The 22610-nt window shown below is 30.0% G+C and overlaps 4 protein-coding genes and 1 long non-coding RNA gene across 13 annotated transcripts; 3 read left to right on the top strand and 2 right to left on the bottom strand.

Annotated features, from left to right (window-relative positions):
• Positions 1 to 207: 207 nt before the first annotated feature.
• LOC127069585 (uncharacterized) lies at positions 208 to 12110 on the bottom strand. Its single transcript, XR_007783629.1, has 3 exons — positions 11760 to 12110; positions 6151 to 6237; positions 208 to 1681 (listed from the first exon to the last, which is right to left on the bottom strand). It is a non-coding gene; the product is annotated as an uncharacterized LOC127069585 (long non-coding RNA).
• On the top strand, positions 7831 to 11026 carry LOC127069583 (uncharacterized). 5 transcript variants are annotated; one of them, XM_051006735.1, is made up of 4 exons: positions 7831 to 8152; positions 9246 to 9299; positions 10041 to 10415; positions 10559 to 11026. In XM_051006735.1, the coding sequence occupies exons 2-4, from the start codon at positions 9285 to 9287 to the stop codon at positions 10802 to 10804; spliced, it is 636 nt and encodes a 211-aa protein (XP_050862692.1). In that variant the 5' UTR covers positions 7831 to 8152; positions 9246 to 9284; the 3' UTR covers positions 10805 to 11026. The 5 variants fall into 5 exon arrangements, with proteins under 5 accessions (XP_050862692.1, XP_050862689.1, XP_050862690.1 ...); XM_051006732.1 differs by lacking the exon at positions 7831 to 8152 and adding an exon at positions 8221 to 8384 and having other exon boundaries at positions 9182 to 9299; XM_051006733.1 differs by lacking the exon at positions 7831 to 8152 and adding an exon at positions 8292 to 8384.
• Positions 12111 to 12282: 172 nt separating the features above from the next.
• Positions 12283 to 15089, top strand: LOC127069584 (mpv17-like protein 2). 2 transcript variants are annotated; one of them, XM_051006739.1, is made up of 4 exons: positions 12283 to 12719; positions 12795 to 12951; positions 13025 to 13165; positions 14941 to 15089. In XM_051006739.1, exons 2-4 carry the CDS (start codon positions 12805 to 12807, stop codon positions 14944 to 14946), a joined length of 294 nt encoding a protein of 97 aa, XP_050862696.1. In that variant the 5' UTR covers positions 12283 to 12719; positions 12795 to 12804; the 3' UTR covers positions 14947 to 15089. The 2 variants fall into 2 exon arrangements, with proteins under 2 accessions (XP_050862696.1, XP_050862695.1); XM_051006738.1 differs by lacking the exon at positions 14941 to 15089 and having other exon boundaries at positions 12290 to 12719; positions 13025 to 14685.
• LOC127069581 (N-acetylneuraminate 9-O-acetyltransferase) lies at positions 14416 to 18019 on the bottom strand. 3 transcript variants are annotated; one of them, XM_051006726.1, is made up of 11 exons: positions 17575 to 18019; positions 17313 to 17409; positions 16986 to 17244; positions 16649 to 16906; positions 16341 to 16576; positions 16062 to 16283; positions 15657 to 15978; positions 15341 to 15580; positions 14939 to 15229; positions 14629 to 14847; positions 14416 to 14542 (listed from the first exon to the last, which is right to left on the bottom strand). In XM_051006726.1, the coding sequence occupies exons 1-11, from the start codon at positions 17687 to 17689 to the stop codon at positions 14417 to 14419; spliced, it is 2385 nt and encodes a 794-aa protein (XP_050862683.1). In that variant the 5' UTR covers positions 17690 to 18019; the 3' UTR covers position 14416. The 3 variants fall into 3 exon arrangements, with proteins under 3 accessions (XP_050862683.1, XP_050862686.1, XP_050862687.1); XM_051006729.1 differs by having other exon boundaries at positions 15657 to 15942; XM_051006730.1 differs by having other exon boundaries at positions 17313 to 17405.
• A 471-nt stretch (positions 18020 to 18490) lies between these two features.
• LOC127069255 (uncharacterized) lies at positions 18491 to 20956 on the top strand. Of its 2 annotated transcripts, XR_007783392.1 has the most exons (5): positions 18491 to 18586; positions 19169 to 19787; positions 20044 to 20280; positions 20470 to 20623; positions 20853 to 20956. XR_007783392.1 is itself a non-coding variant. In XM_051006037.1 (3 exons), the coding sequence occupies exons 2-3, from the start codon at positions 19360 to 19362 to the stop codon at positions 20119 to 20121; spliced, it is 450 nt and encodes a 149-aa protein (XP_050861994.1). In that variant the 5' UTR covers positions 18491 to 18586; positions 19169 to 19359; the 3' UTR covers positions 20122 to 20254. The 2 variants fall into 2 exon arrangements, 1 of the variants encoding a protein (XP_050861994.1); XM_051006037.1 differs by lacking the exons at positions 20470 to 20623; positions 20853 to 20956 and having other exon boundaries at positions 20100 to 20254.
• The last annotated feature ends 1654 nt before the right edge of the window (positions 20957 to 22610 follow it).

The following is a 22610-nucleotide window of genomic DNA, read 5'->3' as shown; positions in this document are numbered from 1 at the left end:
GTACGTGGGAGGACAAAGACTTGAATTTCTTACTCAACTTTGAGGGTCAAGTCGAGTAAAGAAGACATTCCTCTGCAATAAATCTATAGATATTTGCACATTTAAGATATATTAAAAATAATTTAATTTAATATTATTTAATTATATATATTTCAACCATAATCATTCTTTAATGAGAAACATTTATATTTTATAAAATTTAAATTTTTATTAAAGATATACAAATTGAAAATAGACAAAAAGATTTTTTTCTCTATGTGTTCATTATAATAACAAATGTATTATGAGATTACTATTAGATAGTCTATTGAAATATCGAGAACTCACATATTCTCTTGTATAAGTAATGTATTTTAAATGTTTCATTCTCCTTATTGCAATCAAAAATTTGTATTAAAAACATTTGTTTTATACTCAAGATATTAAGTAGTATCGATAGCCTCTTTATATAGGTACATAGAGTGTATTTTCATTCTCTAAGATAATTCCGGTGCGTGGGAGGACGAAGACATGAATTTCTTACTCAACTTTTGAGGGTCAAGTCGAGTAAAGAAGACATTCTTTTATATAGATTTACAATCCATACGTTTAATTCACGTTATTCTGTAGCTCGAATTGTTCCCACTATATTCATATTTAAGACAATGAAGTTTCTACATTTTTTTTCTTTACTTTATGTTTTTTCAATTCAATTCAATTAAACAATTCGTCAACTTTTATTTTATTTTATTTACAACACTTTATTTGCCTTTCTAATTTTATTATTGTTTTTCATTGATTTCATTCAAATTGTTAAATTTATGCACAATAAAGAAAAATGAAGTGGATTATAAAAGTTTACTATTTTCTATCAAACGATTAACTTTTTATAGTAGTCAAAGTTTCGATAAAGATAGATTGAAGTAATGCATTATGTTGGCTCTTCTGCGTATGTATCTTATTTTTCCACTATTACGGCAAACCACGGAAACGTTTTGTCAGTCCATTCTCAAGACGGATCACTCTTTAGCCAACCTCCAGTCGAGACATGCAACAAATGAGATTTTGCAACAGCGAAGAACGTTAAGACATACTGGATAAAATACCGAGTTGGTTCTACTTTTTTTTCTCAGATCTTGTCTTATTATCTTTCTTATTAATATTTAAACGCAAATACATTTTGATTTATCTCAGATCCGCCCTGATATTTTTAGGTGATTAGATTAAAAGAATTTAAAGAGTAATATAATATATATATAAAAAGAAAAAAATAGTTTCATACACAAAATTTCAAGTACATTATAATTTCTGATCTAGTCGAATTCATCTTATAATATTACAACTGTTATCAACTTTTGATATTTTTATGTAAATTACAAAAGAACGCATTTGAAAGATTTTTGAACTTTTACAGTTTGATAAGAAAAAAGTTAAAAGGAAAATATCTTGAACTTTTCTGTTTAGTTAATTAAAAAGGATAGATGCGTCCTTAACATTTTCAACATATGCATATCTTCTTCTGTCGTATAATCAAGCGTCGCTGCTATGATCGAGATTGTATTTTAACATATCTTGGGAGTTATGGTTGAAATAATGAGTCCCGCTCGACTGGCTATCGGTGCTACAGCACTGAATCATCGCTCGACTCGTTACTACTCATTGTCAGTAGTACTGCTCGATCGATTTAACGATCCTCCGATCACTATAAGATTAAATGTTTTATGAACAAAAGAAAAGTGATGGATACTAATAGATGATAATGCACAAGATAAAATGATAATATCAAAAAAAAGAAAAGTAAATAAAAAGCTGTCTATTTTGCAAAGTTGGAAATATTTACAAAATTACTAATTCGATTTGGATCAACGCAAACCCTACGAAATGCGAAAAAAGAAATTACAAAAATTGCCTTTCTTTTCTTTTTTTTTTGGATCATCTAGGTGTATGTAATCCAATTAAAATGGAATCGTTCACGGAGAGCAAAGGTGTTGGTTCAGTTAGATCGTAAAATAAAATTGGAAGTTACGAAGATGTATCGTAACTGCTTCCCTAGCGGCGGTGCACATGACGACCGAGAGCGCGTAATGCCACGGTGTGATGGGGCACCCAGATTCTTGGCAAAGAGTAGGTCATCTACGAACAGAGCGAAGTTTTCACTTTCATCGTGACCGAGGGAATACCTAGTTACATGAGGCGGCAGACAAAGGCATCGTCGGTTAGAAGAAGGCGGTTGGCTATGACACGCAGCTTCGACAGAAGATCGGATATTCATAACCTTCCATTCAATTCGCACGGCCGTGCGAATTCTACGTTCCACTTGGCCTCTTCCTCTTACTGTGAAAATATGATCACCCTATCGCTTGCGAACAGACTCGAATTATTCTCCGTGAACGATGAACGATCGCCTCGTTTCGTCGTTCCTTTTGGAGATCCTAAGTGATACCGATTTGACAGCTTTTACGACTTTATACCTGAATATATAGTTACATCGATCTTTTTTTCGATCCTTCTAATCTTATTAATAAACCGGAACACCCAGAGTACCGAATAATTATTTCTTACCCTCGAAAGTCGATACCTTATTCCATAATCGTAGAAGGATGAATCATACAGATTGAAAAATTCAACGAATTCGAAAATCGAATACAATTTTTTCCCCACCCAAAATTGGATTGATCAAATTAAGTAATGTCGGGATTTTTAATAGAAACATATTATCGCGTTGTTCATTTATATATTTATTATATCACTAATAAGTATCATAAACATCGGTCGATCTAATAATAAAATATGAATTAATTTCTCTTAAACGTGTCAAATCGATCGTGTATAAACGAGACGTATTGATTCGATGAAAGAATCGATTCTTTTCCGACATTTTAACCTTCGCCTGACCTTCTAATGATATCTCTAATTCGAAATATTCGTGAAAATAATTTGAAAGTGATATAAAGTTTATATCACTCTAAGATCGTTTTCATTACTTCAGCCCTGTTTTCTAACGACGTATAACGCCGTTAAAAGTCGTTTGATATGTCTATGAGAGACCTTTGTTTCACACCCTGCGATCAGCAATAAAGAACTGCATGACGTGATCTAACGTTGTACATTAAAAGCATTACTGTCGTGCTAAAACTTTACGCGCGATGATATTGCCTTTAAAACGAATAATAATCTTACATGGACATGAATGATAGCAATAAGAAAATATATACTTATGTATATACCAATAGATTACTATATGCACATACTTAAATAAATACATAGTATATATAAATATAGCTTTTATATAATATATTATTACATACTAAAGTATATTAATACATCATTAATATACAGTATCTAATGTATAGTGTATATATACTAAGATATTAATATATTAATATATTCATTCCACTTCAATAAATAGAATTCTCATTTCAATAAATAATATATTTATTACTATATTATTAATATAGTATTTCGAGTATATAGTATATAACATAAAAAAATCTTGAATACATTCAAGGCTATATATGATATATACGTAGGTACTTGTTAGTACATAGGTACTTGTAGCAGTTGCCATTCGTTAGATATACATACATATACGCATGTGTATATATTTGTACCTATACACGTACTAACGAAATTGCAATAATTTTTTAAAAATAAATATACTAGAACGGCATAATCGGTCGAATATAATAATTATGTATCTATAAGTATATACATATTTATGTATATGTATGTATAGGTAATACCTAGTAAGGAATAGGTGAAATTGACGATGAGTTAAAGGACTGTAAAAATATAAGATGCGAGAAAAGGTAATGACGAAGCGAAATGATCTATGGAGTAAATGATTTGAAACGCATTAGCCGTAATTTATGTGCACGTTTCATATTCATCTAACGAAATGATTCCTCTAGAAAATTATGCAAGAATATCGTACCTCGATAAAAAATTCGTACACACTTGAAAATGGAATGAATTTTGTAGCAGCTAAGTCTTAGAATTGTAAATAGAAAATAATTTGCTTGATTGGTCTTAGTAGAAATAAAAATTAAGAAATATATTCCTTTTAATATTTGCATCGAGTTTCTTTATAAAATTAAATATAATATGTTTCGTAACGAGCAAATATCTCATAGCTGGTTGAAATTACAAAAAAGTTCAGTAAGAGAGATTTGCACGGTTCTGAATCAGTTACAAAGTGCATCTAAAAAAATTTTCTTTTTTATTTGTGAAACTGTTAAGTTATGAAAGTCAACACAATTTTTTTTTTTTTGAATGGATACCTGTAATTTCTTTTTACGATTATTTATTTATATAATATTTATATAGTAGCGATCATTTGTAATCGAAATCATATGTGGTAAAAAATTACTACTATGGATCGTTAGCGATATAATCGGCATCTTAACGACTGACTAACAGATACATACTCTACTGTAATTCATACTTCATCCTATACAAATACATCATTTACAAATCATGCAGTCATGCATTTTGACGAGTTAGAGGTCAATGACCATGCTTGACGAAATCAACTTCAAAATATTATGCGATCTGACGAATGTTTTTTTGAAATTGTGATCGATCACTTCAATACTTAACATATGATTTTAATTATATACTTTATAAAAATACAAAAAAAAAAGGAAAGATGCATTTGAAGCTGATTCAAAGCGGTGCAAATTTTATTGCTGTTGTAATAAATTTTCTTGCAATTTTAACAAGCTTTGAGATACTTTCTTGGACATCTCTGAACGAACACCCTGTATATACCTATATAAATCCAATCATTATATTGGAATACATATTTTCCAACCATTTATGTCGTAATAATAATCATTAGCATTTGGTTACACACTGACCATAAGTATATTACGAAATTAAAGCGAATATTAAGGTGAGCAACGAGTACGAAGGAGTGAAAAAAGAATGAAAGAAGGCTCCTAGATATAAACTCGCTGTGCATTACATCACAACATCACCATGGGGATAGCATGTTCCTTTCGAATGTCTAGGCGAGCACCTCTTCTTAGGATCTCGCGATGCGAGGTGCATCTCTTTTCCTCGTATTTAGACCAGTCACTTACATAATAGGGGCCACGCAAGAGACGTACTACGATCTTGGAGCGGAGACTTTAAGGTTACGAGAACGAAATGTCACGAACGCTTCGAATAATGGGTGCAATGAGAGAGAAAGGATAGAAATAAGATTATAAGGACGTTCGTAATTTCGCGATGTTAATAAAATAAAGATTAAAATAAAGCTATGTTAGAAAATAATCGATCAAATAAAACATTTTCTCTTTTTCTTTTCTTTTTTTGATAAAACGTTTACCATTATATACGTAAAACGTAACGTATAATATAATCGTATAGTTTTATGTCATACATATAATACGTATAATACATTTACTATGGAATTGTTATTATGATTCTAATTAAAAATCGAAGGTTTAATTAATATATGAATGCATTCATACAGGCATTTACAAGCGAAAAAGCTTAAGGTTGAAGTTATAAATAATTTCAATCGAATCCATATTTATTTTCTAAAGAAACGGATAATCAATCAACTTTTTGTTTGCTCTTGAAATTGCAACTTGGGAGATTAATAGGGTTGTTCGTGTTACTATCACTGTGTATCGATTAGTTTCTTTATACATGATCAAAGTTAAATTATAAATTGATCTCGCAATTTGTTAGAACGTAGAGAGAGAGAGAGTGAGAAGATTCTTGGATATATTAGGTAAGAAATTCATAAAATTTAACAGCAATTTATCAACGGAACGGTTTAGAGACATTTGTGGGTTTACGTTATTTGAACTTATCGCATTGAATAATAAATGAATATTTGCCTCCTACCCCCTGGACATAACGGATTATGCAAATTACACGTAATGTTTCTACGACTTACTTAGAGTTTAAGATCGAAGAGAATGAAATGTCATGAATGTCCCGATCGACGTCCCAGACAATAAGACGCGTTGAGGAAGGACTGGTCGAAACGATGCGTTATGAAATTACTTAGTATTAATACGACGTTTAAACGAAAATAAGAAATTCGATCATTATTTTCGGTCATCAAGATATTCGCGATACAATACTTTGCCATCCCCAGAAGCTAGGTGTTAATGTCACGCACTTTGAAATCTAATAGAATCTGTTTCAACGAACCTTGATCTTTAAAGTCCTCCTTTGATCCGCGTGAAAGAACGCTTCTTTTCCATGTACCACAAGCGTAAACGTAGAAGACCTGCCTTCCTGCAAATATCAAAATGCTTCGAGATCAGTTTGATTTACAATAAGAAACTTCCGATAAAAAAAAAAATGGTTCCATGAACGTACGCGGGTTATAAGATATCGAGTATATTGTCGCACGATAGGTATATATCTTTTAGATTTTTAGTAATTCGATTTGAATAAATCGACGATTTTTACGGATTCTTTTTATAGATCAAAATAAAACACTACTTTATGTCGATTTGCTATGAAAATCTTATCAACGAAATGGATTCTACGTGTATAGTTGATAGTCGATATAAGTCGATAGAACCAATAGAATAGATGTAAATGTCGTTAGACACAAGGTAGATACAAGGGTAGATGACCGAAGGATCCGTTTGAAACTCAGAACGATCGTCTTATCTTTTTTTTGGGATCGCTGGTGTAAGTATAGCATTCTATTGTTGACCTTTCCAAGAGCAACAACGCCTGTGCTTGTGACTTTAGTCTTATAAAATCTGAGATTATTCCATGTATAAGAATTGGAGACTTATTTTCTAGCGCAAGTATAGTGTGGGAAAGGGTCGAACTGGAAACCAAGAGCGAGACTTAATGATGCAAACGCGACGTGAGATCGGAACGAGAATTAACGTTTGTTCTTTTATATATATGCTAAATATTAATTGAGATTTATGCATTATAAGTCACAATTGTGATCTTTTTTACTTAGCTAGGTACATATACTTATCTTATCAAAGCGTTTGTCGATACATCGCTATATTTGATATTTTTTGTAAACATAAAGAAAATTTATTGTTCGAAGAATATTTTCTATATAATTAGCGACATTAACATAGCGTAATGTATTTTACATTTCACCGATTGCGGAATTTGACTTGCAGTAATTTAGGTAGTTGCATTTAGGAAAATACTTATGCAAACAAAAGCGTTCTACTACCGACAACGGCGCTACGCGTCCTGAATATAAAGTTGAATATGTAGAAGTGCGACCGCTTGGAAATACCTCAGAGCTGCTAGACGAGGCATTTGCGATCATTTGCTACCTCTAGTATGCGGTTTAATGTCTTCGCTCTTCCTTTACGCGTTTTGTATATGTAAGATCTGAAGAAAATCGTTTAATCCGATCTCTCTTAGCTTCTCCAGAAATAATTTCAAGGCGCACCTATGTATTTACATATAATATCACATAAGTGTATATCTACATATCACACGTAATAAATGAAATGGATTTTCTTAGATAATCAACTGGACACAACTTGTTTTCCTTCGATTAACAAGAAAATCGCAAATTCCTTTGTCCACATACAATATATACGTGTGTATATATATATATATATATATATATATATATATATATATATATATATACACATATACATACATACACATACATACATAATATAAAATGTTTTCAAAATAAGAAATTTCTGAAAGTGTTTCCTTAATGGCAACGTTAGATTAACCGGTTGTATAAATCAAGTTGACCTATAATAAGCCTTTAATCTTACGTATCATCATTAGATCATGTTATCCTAAGATGCAAAGTACCAGTCTTATAGGACATAAAATATTGATATAGTAACGCGAATACCGTGGTAACCGGACGATAGAGTACCTGGGTAAAATAAACGAAGATGCTACCTGTATTGAAAAGGTGCTGGAAAAGTGAAGCTGTTCGTTAATCATAGACGCCGTTAAGAGCAATCTTAAGCAAATATTACGCGATTATCAAAACCTTGTACTGAGGCTATCTTCCTTCTTCGAGTTGTATGACAACTACAAAGAATATCGCCGCCATTCACCGATTTTAGTTTGACTTCGGCGTGGTCGCAATCTAAACTACCACTACTGTCTCACGTTTGATTGCAGAAGCGCACCAACCGGCACGACTTGCCCTCTCGCAAGTCCGATCTCTGCCAGGTTCTAAGACAAGGTAAGACATAGCAAGAACCAAGGGAGGTGCCCCTTCTTGCGTGGGCCTCTCTTCTCTTTCCATCACGTCTAAGAAACATCTTATTAGACCCACGCTATATAAACGCAATGCACCAGCATACCGGCCAGTTATATGCTGACTCTATTCGCAGCCGTGCCCGGACTGTAACAATACACTTATATTGCACAAGTGTAAATCGTAATCGTATCTGTGACCTAACGGAATTCCTACCGTAAGAGCATCGCATCGTATTCAAAAGAGAAAGAGAGCGAGAGAGAGAAAGAGAGGGAGAGAGAGAGAGAGAGAGAGAGAGAGAGAGAGAGAGAAAGATTTTAGAGTCGAATAAGACCTCCGAGAATGATTGATTGATCGATCGATTACTTCGTTCGAAGTTTGAATCGCTGGCACGAGTGTTCTCCCAAGTTTTTGGATTTATAATTCAAGTGCGCCCTTTAGCTTGTACGCATGTGAGATTGATCCTGCCGTTTGATTCTTTCCTTTATACTGTTTTATTTTATTTTATTTTACTTTTTTCTTTATTATTTTTTTTTTGTTTTTGTTTTTATATCGATATCAGTTATCATGGATAATCGAGCTGTGACGCTTTAGGTGGTACGTAGTGATCTCATTAGATTAATTCATTTTATTTTTTTTTCTTATTTTCTTTTTTTTTAATTTGCACTTTCTTTTTTTTCCAAGAGTGTACTTAATTCTTAATGCAATTAATAATCGACGAATTAATCGATAAAGTGAAAAAAAGTGGAATTCACAGGATGCCTGAAAAGTCCAATGAAAAAGTCAACATGATCGATCGATCGATCGATAAAAGATAAAAATACACTTTATATAATTATTTCGATATTCGGTGATGATTAGTTGGGAATCTTTAAAAGATTCAAATAATGAATGAATAATTATCGAAGGTTTTATTCAACTCGTTTAGAAGATAATTATCGATTTTCTCTATAATTATAAAATTATTCTATTTAAAATATAAATGATTATTAATTACTTTTCTCATTAACTTAGTTGCTACTATCTACTAGGATCATTTAATACTTGTTCCAACTACTTGTTTCATCGTTTTTTCAAGGTAGTCATCAATTCAAAACCGACGTCGTGGCATCGAAAGATGTATTATCTTCAGGTATGATAACTTTTGGATAATTACTATTGCTAAAATGTAAGACAAAAAACGATGTCTGCAATTGATAAAGAGAGTAGTTCTGACATCGTGTTTTAAGTAAATTATTATATTCATTATAGTCAGTTATTTTAAGTAAATTGTGAAATATTATTCGATAAATAATATTTCCACAATATTATATCAATGAATCTTTCTTTATTCGTGTATTTATAATTGAAAATATTTATGAATGAAAATACGAACGGTTATAGGAACATGGCAAGAGTAACATACATAATAAAATAATCGAGATCTCTGTTAATGATAATAATAAGAGGAAAAGCGACGAATATTTTTTATTCGATAACAGTTGTGTGTTCCTATAACAGAGGTAGAGTTACGTATGAATATTTTTTTAATGATGACACTGTCGAGTTTAATTACGAAAGTGGAGCATCGATCTTATAATAGGCGTTTCATGTCATGTTACGCCAAGAGCAATTATTATTTATTATGTATTTTCGCTTTATGTTTTCGCATTTCACTCTCTTTTCACGGCACATTATTATGTTTTTTTTTCTTTTTTTTTTTTTTTTTTTCTTATCGCTTAATCCCTGCTTTTTATTACATTATATATGTACCTATATCTTATTACTCTTAGATATTGTTTTATCAAATTACTACACCCACACATACACGTATATATATGTGTATATATGTATGACGTGTCTGACTATATTAAATAGAAAATTATTTTCACAGATAACGTTACTTTGGTTATCAATAGCCAATGTAATATGCGACTTACCACCGGGTACAAGACGTAATACTTATTTACCGCCCGAATCAACGAAAGGTTACTCGTATGAGAAGCCACCGATACCATTTTCAAAAACTCCAACTTTTCCTCCCCGACCAACGCCAACATTTTCGCCAACGAGAACGACTCCTCCCTTTAACACGATACCAACGAGACCTAATGTCCCTCCAACGCCAAGTAGACCATATCCTATTCCTGTAACAAAGCCACCAGGAAAATACCCTACGAGACCTCCAAATGGATATCCACCACCAGGACCAAGACCAACTCCAATATTTCCGGAACCGGGCAATAATGGGAATACAGTAGGTCCTGGAGTAAGTGAAAAGCTACTAGAACGAACTAATATCTTTTTTTTTTTAATGTTGTAACATTGTTGTTTTGTAATGTTGAAATAATATAATATTGTTTTCCTTTTTTTTGTGTGAAGAATAATTAACGCAATCCTGCTACATTGCAGCACGATCATCATCACCATGAGCCCGGTATGCCCTTCGATTTTAACTATGCAGTAAAAGAGGACGCCTTCGGAAACGACTATTCTCATAATGCCATCAGCGACGGGGATATTGTACGTGGTGAATATCGCGTGCAACTTCCGGATGGCAGAATGCAAATCGTACGGTATACGGCTGATTGGAAACATGGTTTTAGCGCACAGGTCTCTTACGATGGAGCCTCGCGTAATTTCAATAGAGGCTATTAAATTTTAGCGTTTTATAGAGATTTCTACGATTATTCCATGTTATCGTCGTTTCAAAATATTTTATAAATATCTGAAGCTGGCATTGAGAGAGAAAGAGAAAAAGAGAAAGAGAGAGAGAGAGAGAGAGAGAGAGAGAGAGAGAGAGAGAGAGAGAGAGAGAGAGAGAGAGAGAGGGAGAGAGAGAGAGAGAGAGAGGGAGAGAGAGAGAGAGAGAGAGAGAGAGAGAAAGAGTAATGTTTTTCGTGATTCGTATTAATCTTTCTTTTTATTATTTTCTTTTTTTTCTTAATCAAAATACGATCTTCTATACATCATTATTATAAGTTCAAAAAAAATATTCAGTTTTGTTAACTTATTTCAATTCTTATACGGCTGCAATTCGTTTAATTGCCCCAAAGATAATACTCGATTATTCGTAATTTATGAATGTTATTAGGGCATGATAATTTATTTTAACAATATATACGTATATGGTATGCATGTCACATTAATGTATACAAATTAAATACGTAATTTATAAAATGGAAAATATATTGAGGGTTAGGTTAGAAGATATAATACGATTTCAAAGTGACTTTATAATTATAAGATTATATAAAGATTTGTAACTTTAATCTATATAACGTTCTTGTTGAAAATCAGAATTTACTACACTTTCTACTTTGGAATAGAGATGTTTCTTTATTTCTTTTAATCCTCTTTAATTTTTGAGTTTATTTATCACGAGCTTTGTATGCATTTTAAATGTCGATCCATTAATAAATCAATTATATCTTTTCTTACTTTTACAACAGGATTATAAAAGGTACGTATATCAAATATTTCTTATTGATCTAATTTTCATTGAAAAAAATATAAATTGAAAAAATGATGCGTTATATCAATCCATATTTAATACATTTAAAATGCTTTTATTGATCTCGATGCGTTTTTTAAATATCGTATTTTTACTTACATCATTTGTATCCATCACAATGTGTTTGGATGCTTGTAATATAAAGTATATTTGTTTAAATTTAAACAAAACTCTATAAAGATAAACCAAATAAAATGAACAATAATCCTTTCAGAATATCACAGATGCATTTGTACTCAATATTTACTTCCTGGCTGAAGATGTCACTATCGAACTGTCTACCGCGAATCGATAATTCTTGTCATATCGATATGCAATGAAAATGGCGTGATAGACAAAAAGCAAATATAGTGATCTCTTCGTTGTATTATTGCATCAATATATATTTTTATATTTAATTAGCATTTCATACAAAAAGATTAATTTACATAGGTTTCCTCAACTTTTTATAACATCGACCGATTGTTACTTTTCTTTTAATTACATGCTCGACAGAAACGTTGCGTCTTTTTTATCGTACGTTGATATAGTAGGAATTTTTGATCATACACTCTCACCATTGCAAGCTTCTGATAATTGTCGTTTGGTATTATAACCCTTGATGCGTGGAATCATTTCCTTTCGTTACTATGGAAGAAAAATAAATGCGGCAAATTGATCTCATTATTGGTTTTGATCGAACGTGTGTGATTGTTCTACAAAATTAATATTAAAATAGTGAAATTGTTGTATAAACTAGTTTTTTAAGTTTTATAATGGCCCAACTTTTATCACGTGAATGATATTATATTGTAAAAAATATATAATGTTTCTTATTTTATCTTTTATTACGACACTATCACGTGTCTATCATATCATTCAGAAGTTACTTTTATTTCCTAGAAATAATTTTACTTTAAACGTGTTTAAATTGTAATATTTATTTAAGATATGAAAAAAAATTGAGCATTACGTACGTTATTTTATAATTTAACCTACAAATTGTACCGTAGCTATTGATTTATTCTTATATCAAATCCTATACTCATAATGAGATTCTATGTTTCCTATTGAAAAATGGTATGTACAGATATAAGAACTATTACAAATCCATTTTGCATGAATCTTGAATATTTAAAGATTCAATGATTCCAGAAACTAAACAATGAGAGGAGCCAGATGGTTCTATAAAGTAAACGCTATAAAAGAGCAATTATTTTCATCAAAAAATTTATTATACACCAATGTAGCCATATCAATTTCTCTTTCAGCTGTAGGAGATATTATAGAACAACACTATGAAATAATCAAGGTTTACTACATTTGATACAACCACCTAATAATTTTAAGTTTTATTTCACACAAAGCTTATACTTTACTTTTAGGGTGAATGGGAAAAATGGAGTCCAAGCAGAACAAGAAATATGGCCGTGAGTGGCATGTCCATTGGTATACTTTGCCATTACTGGTACAGATACTTGGATTCCAAGTTATCTGGACGCACTAGTAAAATTGTACTGAAAAAAGTAATTATTGATCAGTTTGTCTGTTCACCACTTTGTATAAGCATGTTTTTTTTAACATTAGCATTATTGGAAAGAAGTAATTTGTCAGAATTAAAAACTGAGATAGTAAATAAGGCACATAGATTGTACTTAGCAGAATGGGTAATATGGCCACCAGCACAGATCATTAACTTCTATTTTCTTCCAACTAAATACAGAGTTTTATATGATAATACTATATCTCTTGGCTATGACGTTTATACAAGTCATGTGAAACATGACAAAGATAACATAAAATGTTAACATAATTGTATTTATAAATAATTTTAATAATTGTTTAACACATAGCAATACTGAAGCAAAGAAATATTTAAAAAAATGTTGTTCTAGTTAGAAATGTATCTACTGAAATGACATTGTTGCATAATGAGTTTTCCTGCCAATAGGACTAGTATTGTATTATCTTATCTGAAATTGATGTATAAGATTTTCTAAGTAAGTGTCATTTGAAGCGGTATCTATAAATCATAATTAACAAGAGTAAACATATTATGAGAACATGTTCTTATAACTTTTAGGTATACAATTTGATAAGTGTAAAAAGATCATTTATTTTTTTATCTTTTATAAACAATATCTAAAAGTTTGTTGGTATTTTTAAATGGAATATTATAATTTTTAATTTCAATACTATAATGTAATAATTCATAAGTCATTCAAAAAAGATGGAATGCATATCAAAATTAAAATATAGGCATAAAAAAAAGAAAGAGAAAAAAAAATCACTCACGAAATCTTCAAGTTTGTCTTCATGGTAAAAATTCTTTAATCCTTATCAGATTCTACACAAAAAATCATAAGTTCTCATATGTTTTTTCTTATTTATTATAATTTAATGATTGTCTTTATCTTATTCGACACTTATTTAAGGATACTTTAACAACCTCGATAAATAAATAATACAATATATAGTAATAAAAACTCGAATTATGTAAAAGATAAAAGGAATTATATAAAAAAGTCAATATGTGTGAAAAATACACGTAAATAAAAGTGTGAATAAATTAAATAATTTGTTTCTCCCAAATTCCTGTTTTTTTTTTTTTTTTCTTAAAATATAGCAGTTGAAATGTTTTACATAGTCCGTCATATTATAATGTAATATTAATAAATATGATAAATTAACTGTGTATTACCCATTGTGTAAGATTCGAATTTGTACTCAGATACTGAATAATTCGAAATGTTCATGGAAAATAAAATGTATTGCATTCAGAACATTCCATCGTGTATTCCAATAGGTACTAATACAGCAATAAATAATAATAAGTTCCGAGCTACCAATCTCCAGTCATTTGGTACTGCATATGGTACCAACGTAATTGTCAATCTATGTATCTGTCAATAGAAAAAAGAAAATATAATAAATTCTGTAATACATGTAGGAATACTAATGTAGCAAATTGAAAGGAAGTACTACTTGCTTCATGGCTTGCACAAATGAAGATAAATGAAGTAATTAAAAGATTTAATACTGGAAACCTAGGTAGTAGTACTAATACACCATGTGAATCTGCAGCTAACCATATGTGACCTTGACCAACTAATGTTTCCAAGCTAATCCTACCTAATCCAGCTAGTAGGACGGAATGTTTTCCACGTAGTGCTAGTGAAGCATTTCGAAGTACAATATAGCCTACGATCTATAAATAAAATTAATATATATATATATAAATATATATAAATCATAGATAAGATTAAAATTAAAGAAATTTAAAGTATATGTAATATTACAGGTATAAAGGCCACATAAGAATGTATTTCTTCGCACTCGGATACCGAATAGCATAATATTGTAAAAGTAGTGTAAGCTACTAAAGAAATCAGTGCCAATACTGAAGATAATGCTGTTCCTGGTATATGATCTATCCTTTGTAAAGCTACAAGAGCAGCACCAAATGTAACACCCCATACAACGCTATATCTATCGACTCGCCATCTCGACCACCATTCTCGTATATCATCGTCAGTTGTAACGAATAATGCTTTCCAAGGTCGTGTAACAAATACTTTCTCAAAAAACACCTGAAATTACAAAAATAATAATTACATAAAAGAAGTACTTCTTTAACAATGTATTGTATAATTAGATTTAAATTAGTCATATAAAATATTTAAAGTAAAAAGTATTCTTACCTCTGACATATATAATACGGTAATTATTGATACTAAACCCAATAATTTTAAGGCAAGATAAAGTAATGTTCTTGGACCATATTCAGCTAAACTTCCAGAATATACTCTAGGAGGTAGCCATGCCAAAAAATAAATAACCAAAAACCAAAATGAAACCAATGGTACAAAATGATAAAATTGATAAGGTCTGTTCATACATAGACATAATGTTACGGTTAATAAATTATATCTGAACATGACCTAAAAAATAATTAGTTTTAAAAATTATTTCATTTGTATATTATAATGCAGAGTATAATTAAAAGTATTTCTTTACCTTGGCAAATCTGATGAGAGAAACATCACCTGTTTGCCAAAAATAGCAAAAATGTCCATATCCAGAAAGAAATAAATATGCAGAATTAATTAATCTTAAGTACATATAAATCGGTAAAACGTTTTTGGCACCAGTAACATGATATATAAGCACTACTGCTTGCATTAGACCTCTCCATTCATCTGTCTGTTCCCTATTTAATGCATTTGGTCCCCTTTCACAATGCTCAGTAAAAAATAATCCAAGAGCTAAGATATATCCAAGAGGGAGCCAGAAGCTAAATTCACTGTAATATTTATTCTCCTTCATGAAGAAATTTGTTCTGAATATAATATAAAAAAGAAAACAAAAAGGACAGTTTTAAAATTAAGTCTAGATAAATCCATTATATAATTATAAATATACCTGTCACACAAATAAAAGTATGCTAATATAGTAGATAAAATAGCCAAAGATGTGCTTAAGCTATAAAAGTCTTGCACTTGAGGTTGCTCTATTTGTACAACTTCAGAAGATTCTGTTTGTTCCGTATCTTTGGTTTCCTCTGTATCTACACTAAGGTATGAAACTTCTGATCGATGTTGGCAGAATCTTCTATACAACCAAACACTCCCACCAATTATTATACTATAACAGATTTTCAGTTATTCACTGTAGAAATATGATAAAAATATTAGTACTTACCATAGTGCTAAAATAGATAAAGTCAATAATTGCAAAGTTGTAGCTGATTCTGGATAGCTACAACAACTGCCATCATCAAAATTCATATGATTGTTACAATAAGTGTTCAGTAATATTTGAACTTTATGACGTAATGATAATGGACTAGCTAAGTATCCATCTGGACTTTGTTCCAATACACCTGCCCCAACAAGTCTACTACTCTCCCATATACGTACACTACTATGAGATAAAATCTACAAAATATATAATTTATTGTCAGCATGGTAAAATACTTAATATTATATTTCTTATTTTCACTCTCTTACTTCTATAGCTGCCTTATTACACACATTAATTTGTGTATTGTCTATCACTGATAATTGAGCTGGCAATCTTTCTTTCACTACAGGATCTTGCATCACCCACAATACTTGTGAATCTTTCTTAGCTAAAATATCTGCTGGCTGTACTAATCTTACAAGACCCATACTATAATCTGAATATAATTGCGTTTCACTAATATTATTTGCAAGAATATCAGCAGCTGCACAGCCTGCAATAATTAAACTAGGCGTTTCACCATTCTGTAAGAGCATACGATAAGTATATGATACTATTTAAATATTTTTCATCATGAACATTTATAATATATACTCGTTATACCATCCAATGCCTAAAGTCTTCTATCATAGTGTTATCCAATTTGGGTCTCCATAGGAACTGCATATGTAATTTCAATTGTGCATCATTAAAACTTAAATCTGAATTTTCTGGCAATTCAGTGAGATCTGATGCTTTTCCATCCACTACGAATTGTGATACAAAAGATTTGTAAATTTGTCTTATTCTAGCATCACCGGTAAATACAAAATGATTGTGATGACCCATAAAAGCCAAATATCTCATGCATCTCCTACTATCTCTAAAAAAATTATATATTTTCATTAATATAAGAGAAATATAAAACAATAATAGATATTACATCCTTACGTTTGTGTATAATGATGCATCATACAGCCGTAAGGTTGCCATTCTTTATCTCCTTTATATCTCCCTTCTGTTAATAACCATTTACAAGAATCGCTACCTTGAACACAGAAAAATACAATCTCTATTTTTAAGAGCATATCCATAAAAAATATAAAATAATGAAATTGTTAATGACTATATCTCTGATATATTTTCTTAAAAAATATGTATCTTTTAAAAATATATCTTTAAAATAGAATAATAAAATGAATAAAAATGTTACCATAAATAAGATGCATAACGCCATGGTAGAGTATAAAACAAACGACAAGTGCTGTTGCTAATTTTTTTGCACTTGCCACTGTTATCAAACTGATAAAATATTCCGCAGAAGTCATGTATAATTTCTTTCTTAATCACTTGGATGCATTTTATGATTATAACAAAAACATCAACTTAAACATTGCATTGAATTTAATAATTTAATACATAATGAATGTTGTCACTGTCATATCAATGTCGAGTTATAACTATCTTCAAGTGTAATGCATTAGGATGTGAATTAGTTTAATACAATCAAAAGCAATTTAAAATTGAAATAATATGAATATTATTGAACGATCAACAGTGTTCAATGACAATTTAATGATCAACCAAACTTTCAAATGTCATCACGTCATAGTACTACCGATTAGATTTTTTTTTCGTATTGTCTGATGTCGCGCTTAGATTCCTTAAGCTTCATTTACAATGTACGATAATAGCTTCATTGATAAATAGATGTATATATATAAAGTGACATAAAATCTATTTTTATAATCAAATATTTTTTATAACTAAATAAAATAAAATCAAAAATAGAATTTATAACTAAATATTTTATTGTTGAATAATAAAACTCTAGAAAAAGCAGATAATGATATATCATATTCATACTTTTTTTTTTAGCAAAATATGATTGAATATTGCATTTGTGTAATAACGAGTAATATAAAGATTTCCATTAAAAGAAATCGGTCTCAGTCAAAAAATTTATTAAATCTATAAATAGTAACATTTTTAGGTCAAATTAAGATATTATGGTATCTTTTTATGAAAGTGTATATATTTTTTTGTACACTAGATGGCGCGTCATTCCAAGACAGAAACGATGATATCAAAAAAATCTTGGTATCGTTTAGTTCTGGTTCGATGCCATTTTCAGCATCAATTTAAAATTAAAATGTGTAAAAATGTAAATGATGAAAGATAATAACATGTAATATATTTTCAGTTTGGTGTATTTACAAAATTAAGTATGAACATTTAAAAATCATTGAAAATATATACGAATCATTTGAAAGATTTGGTTTAAAATGTTTTTTAGACCAATGATTTGTAGTTAAATAGTAGATCAATGATTTATCTTTAAATAATTAAATCTCAAAGTTGATATATCTACAGTTTTATCGCTATGCGGAAGTTACTGTATTATTTTTGCGTTCGCGATAAATCTATAAAAATAATACAAATAAATGATAAATACAATTAATATATCTACCAGATAAAATCAATATGGCGGGACACTGTAAATTATCAAACTGCGATAATTAAAAAAAGATAGCCATTGTATCTACGTATTATTTATTTTTTTTATATGTAATTCATTTTTGCAACTATACTTGTTATTTTAAACATTAAAATATATTAATTAATTATATATATAATTATTCAAAATTAATAAAAAAAATATATATATATTGTAATTTTAAATTGAATAATTTTATTAGCTCTTTTATTATCAATAAAGACTGTATTTTTTTAATAATCATGATCGGGAAATAATAAATGTGATATTTCTAGCTTTAAAAATTATCGTTTTTTTTCTTCTCTTTCAGGAGGCAAAAATTGTATACATAAAAACAGAAATAAGCTTTTTTCTTGAAATGGTGATAATTATCGATACGGTAAGAAGTGATAATAAAAAGTGCATAATTTTTAAACCTTTTTCGAGTCAGTACATGAAAAGACATCGTGCGAGAAGATCGTTTCTTTAAAATATACTAATGAATGAGGAGAAAAAATTAAAATGTCATTGAATAATTTTAATATCGTACATACATCTAAAGAGAGTGAATTTACGGATAATCGCAATACCGAAAAGTCTTCATCTCGGAATTTTTTGACTTCAAAATTATCAGATAAGATTGATAATACGGTATTACTGAATTTTAATACAACAAGTAAAAATAATAAAAATGAACACTTGCGTCGAGTTACAAGTAGCAGTGATAATGAAGCACAAAATGGAATGATATTGAACGATGATTTAAACGATCGTTTCGAAGATCACTTAAGAAAAGAAACAATAGATGAAAAGCAAGAGACACGATTGTTTTCACAGAAGAATTATACTTTGACATTAATCGATGTAACGATTTGCACAATTACAATCGGACCATCTGTAGTCGGTTTTTGGAGAGGTGTATGGGGGCTAATGGATTTTCATCAAGAAATGTAAGAACGAAAATCACAAATTAGTAGGTTTAACAAAATTCTGTTCTATTCGTTTTATTCAAATAAATTTTTTTTTATTTAAAGATAATTCAATAAATAAATTTAATAAAAAAAAGAGAAAAACAAATTTTGTTTTAAAGTAGTCGTGTGCAACATATAAAAATATTCTAATAAATACGTGTAATTTTGCATTGTCAAATAACTTTTATTTTAATGATCAATTTGAATATAAATCAACATTTGTTTATATCGAAAGGTTTCCGTTTTGGCTATGTTTCACATTTGGCATACTGTTTCACATGATGTTTGCAGTGATGAAATATCAGCTTCATAATTATGTGAATAACAAGATAAAAAAGAATAGTTTGTTCAATCAAATACTATGTCAAATATTTAAGATCATTTATACTTTCGTATTTGGAATAATGTGCATAATACATTGGAGATATAGCTGGATCATACTCGACGAATATTTGCATATACATAAATTATGGTAAGTTTATTATTATTATCGTTTTCATATAGAAAATTGGCATATTTTATTTTTCTCTATAATATCTTGTAATTGAAAAGATGTAAGAATAAATAGAATAAGCAAAATAAATAAGCATAACAATGTTATTAGTCATATTATAGTATAGTTATGTAATAACCACCTGCAATATATATTATACGTACATAGACACACACGGATAGATGTATATACTTGAGAATACAAGATAGGTATAAGTTATATAACAGTTTTATTATCAATGAGAACATTGCAGAATATTTGTCAACTGAAATGATACCTTACGAAGAAATTTAACATTAAACAGGAAACAATAAAACGTGAGGTATATTTTAGCAAGAAATATGAAAATATGATAAACCTTATAAACTACTAAAAAAAAGTATTGAACAAAAAAAAATTATTTTCACTTAACTTGATGGAATAAAATAATCGCTTTTGTTATTAATTTGTTATTAATTATTCCAGTAATTTTGATTAATATTATAACATCTATTTTTTAATATAAATACACAAGATTTTTTATCGTTTTTTCTTTGTTTTTTATGTTACAGGATAAACGCAAGTTTAACGACGACATTTATAAGCGTCTTGGCAGGGCTGCGCTGTATACGAAATCTATTAGCACCGCCGTTTTACATAAATATCGACGACTATAATCGTCTTTTTTTATTTCCGACTTTATTCAAGCGAGTGAGTACAAAAAATTAGTATATATGTACCAATTAATGTTGAACCTAACATAGATATTACGAAATGCATTGCGCGTTGAATCGTTAAATCAAAATTAGATCTAATATAACTATAAAAATTTGACGAAGTATTATGACATATACGATGCAATACATTTATAGAATTAAAATGAGTCAGTCGTTGGTACTCAGATTATTCTATAAAAAAATGTTGTAATCTAAACGATCTTTCCTCGTTTCCTCTTTTCCTTTTTTTTTTCTTTTTTTCTTCTTTTTTTCCCCCCTGTATAGTCTTAATCAGTCCTCGATATGAATGGAGATTCCTTTCTGATACGATGATATGATAGCAATGTACAATATAGACAATTGCGCGATAAGACGGGAGAAGATGTATTTTCGAAAAAAAAGTACCGCGATAAATGATGATGAACGTGTAATTCTTCTTGGAAAAAAGACTATATTGATCGTCCATTACTTTATTTGCACTTTTGTAGATTTAATTGATTATATGTATTAAGTTTCGTCATAACGAACGTTATGAAGTGTATTGTGAAGTATATTTCTAAAGAACATGTGCGTTTACGGAGTATTTCCCCTGTACGGATGTGTCCGTATATAGATATAAGAGCAAATATTTCGCAATTGATTGAAATTATAAAAAAGTTTATCGAGAAAAATTTTGCACACGTTCTGAATCAGCTACGATGTGTACGCGTAAACATTAATTTTTTTTCTTTTATACTCATAATCTTTTCGAGTTATGAAGACGAAGATCAATGTATAGTTTCTTTTCTCCATTTTTTTTTTTTGAAGGATACTATAATTCTTTTTTTATATCCTAATTACGTGTAAATTATGATTTTTACAGCTTTTTTTTTTGGTATCTCTTAGAGAAACTTCGTTCGATCGGACAAATCATATATATACATAATATACGTGTAATGTATAACAAAAGTATGTACATCCTACGAGGGATGTGATTTCACGAACGTTTGTCATGACACACTTTCGTTTCTTCTCCAGTCTAGATTAAGACAAATTGAATAATGTGCAATAAAGTTATATGCCAGTGTATATTAAATATTAGAACTAACGTTCGAATAAACCATCGGATCAAAATATTTTTCTGTTCGAAACGATTAACGTCAAGTTTTCTTTTTTCTTTTTTTTTCTTTCATATTCGCGCAACAATCTCGAGTGATCCGCGCAAATTGTTTTGTCCTTTTAAAAATAATAGATAAACAATTGCCAATTAACTACGGTGAGAGACTAGGCGTTTCGATAAAGTCAAAGCTTGTTATTATTCAAGCAACAGTTATGGCATCAATCAAATTTTGTCAGTCGGGTGTCGCATGTCCAGCCTAAAATGACCGTACCATGCCGGCTCGTCAAAAAGTGACGAGCCAAGGTGAGAAGATTGTGGTAATCGAAGCTTGATTGGCAGACAAAAAGCCCTGACGATTAGCGACAACTTCGACGTGACAAAAGCCCGTGGAATTTGTTCGACAGGAAATTCTAGTTAAAAAAGATGAAGCTTCAAGGTGGCTCACGCGTGGTTTTGTCAAGTTGGTCACTTGATTTTTCAAATTTTTCCATTCGCTCGATTGCTCCCTCTCAATC

The sequence above is a fragment of the Vespula vulgaris genome, chromosome 15 (genome assembly GCF_905475345.1).
Source record: "Vespula vulgaris chromosome 15, iyVesVulg1.1, whole genome shotgun sequence".
Classification (NCBI taxonomy): domain Eukaryota; kingdom Metazoa; phylum Arthropoda; class Insecta; order Hymenoptera; family Vespidae; genus Vespula; species Vespula vulgaris.
The sequence above is the reverse complement of the archived record's forward strand: the minus strand, read 5'-3'. Positions and strand labels throughout refer to the sequence as shown.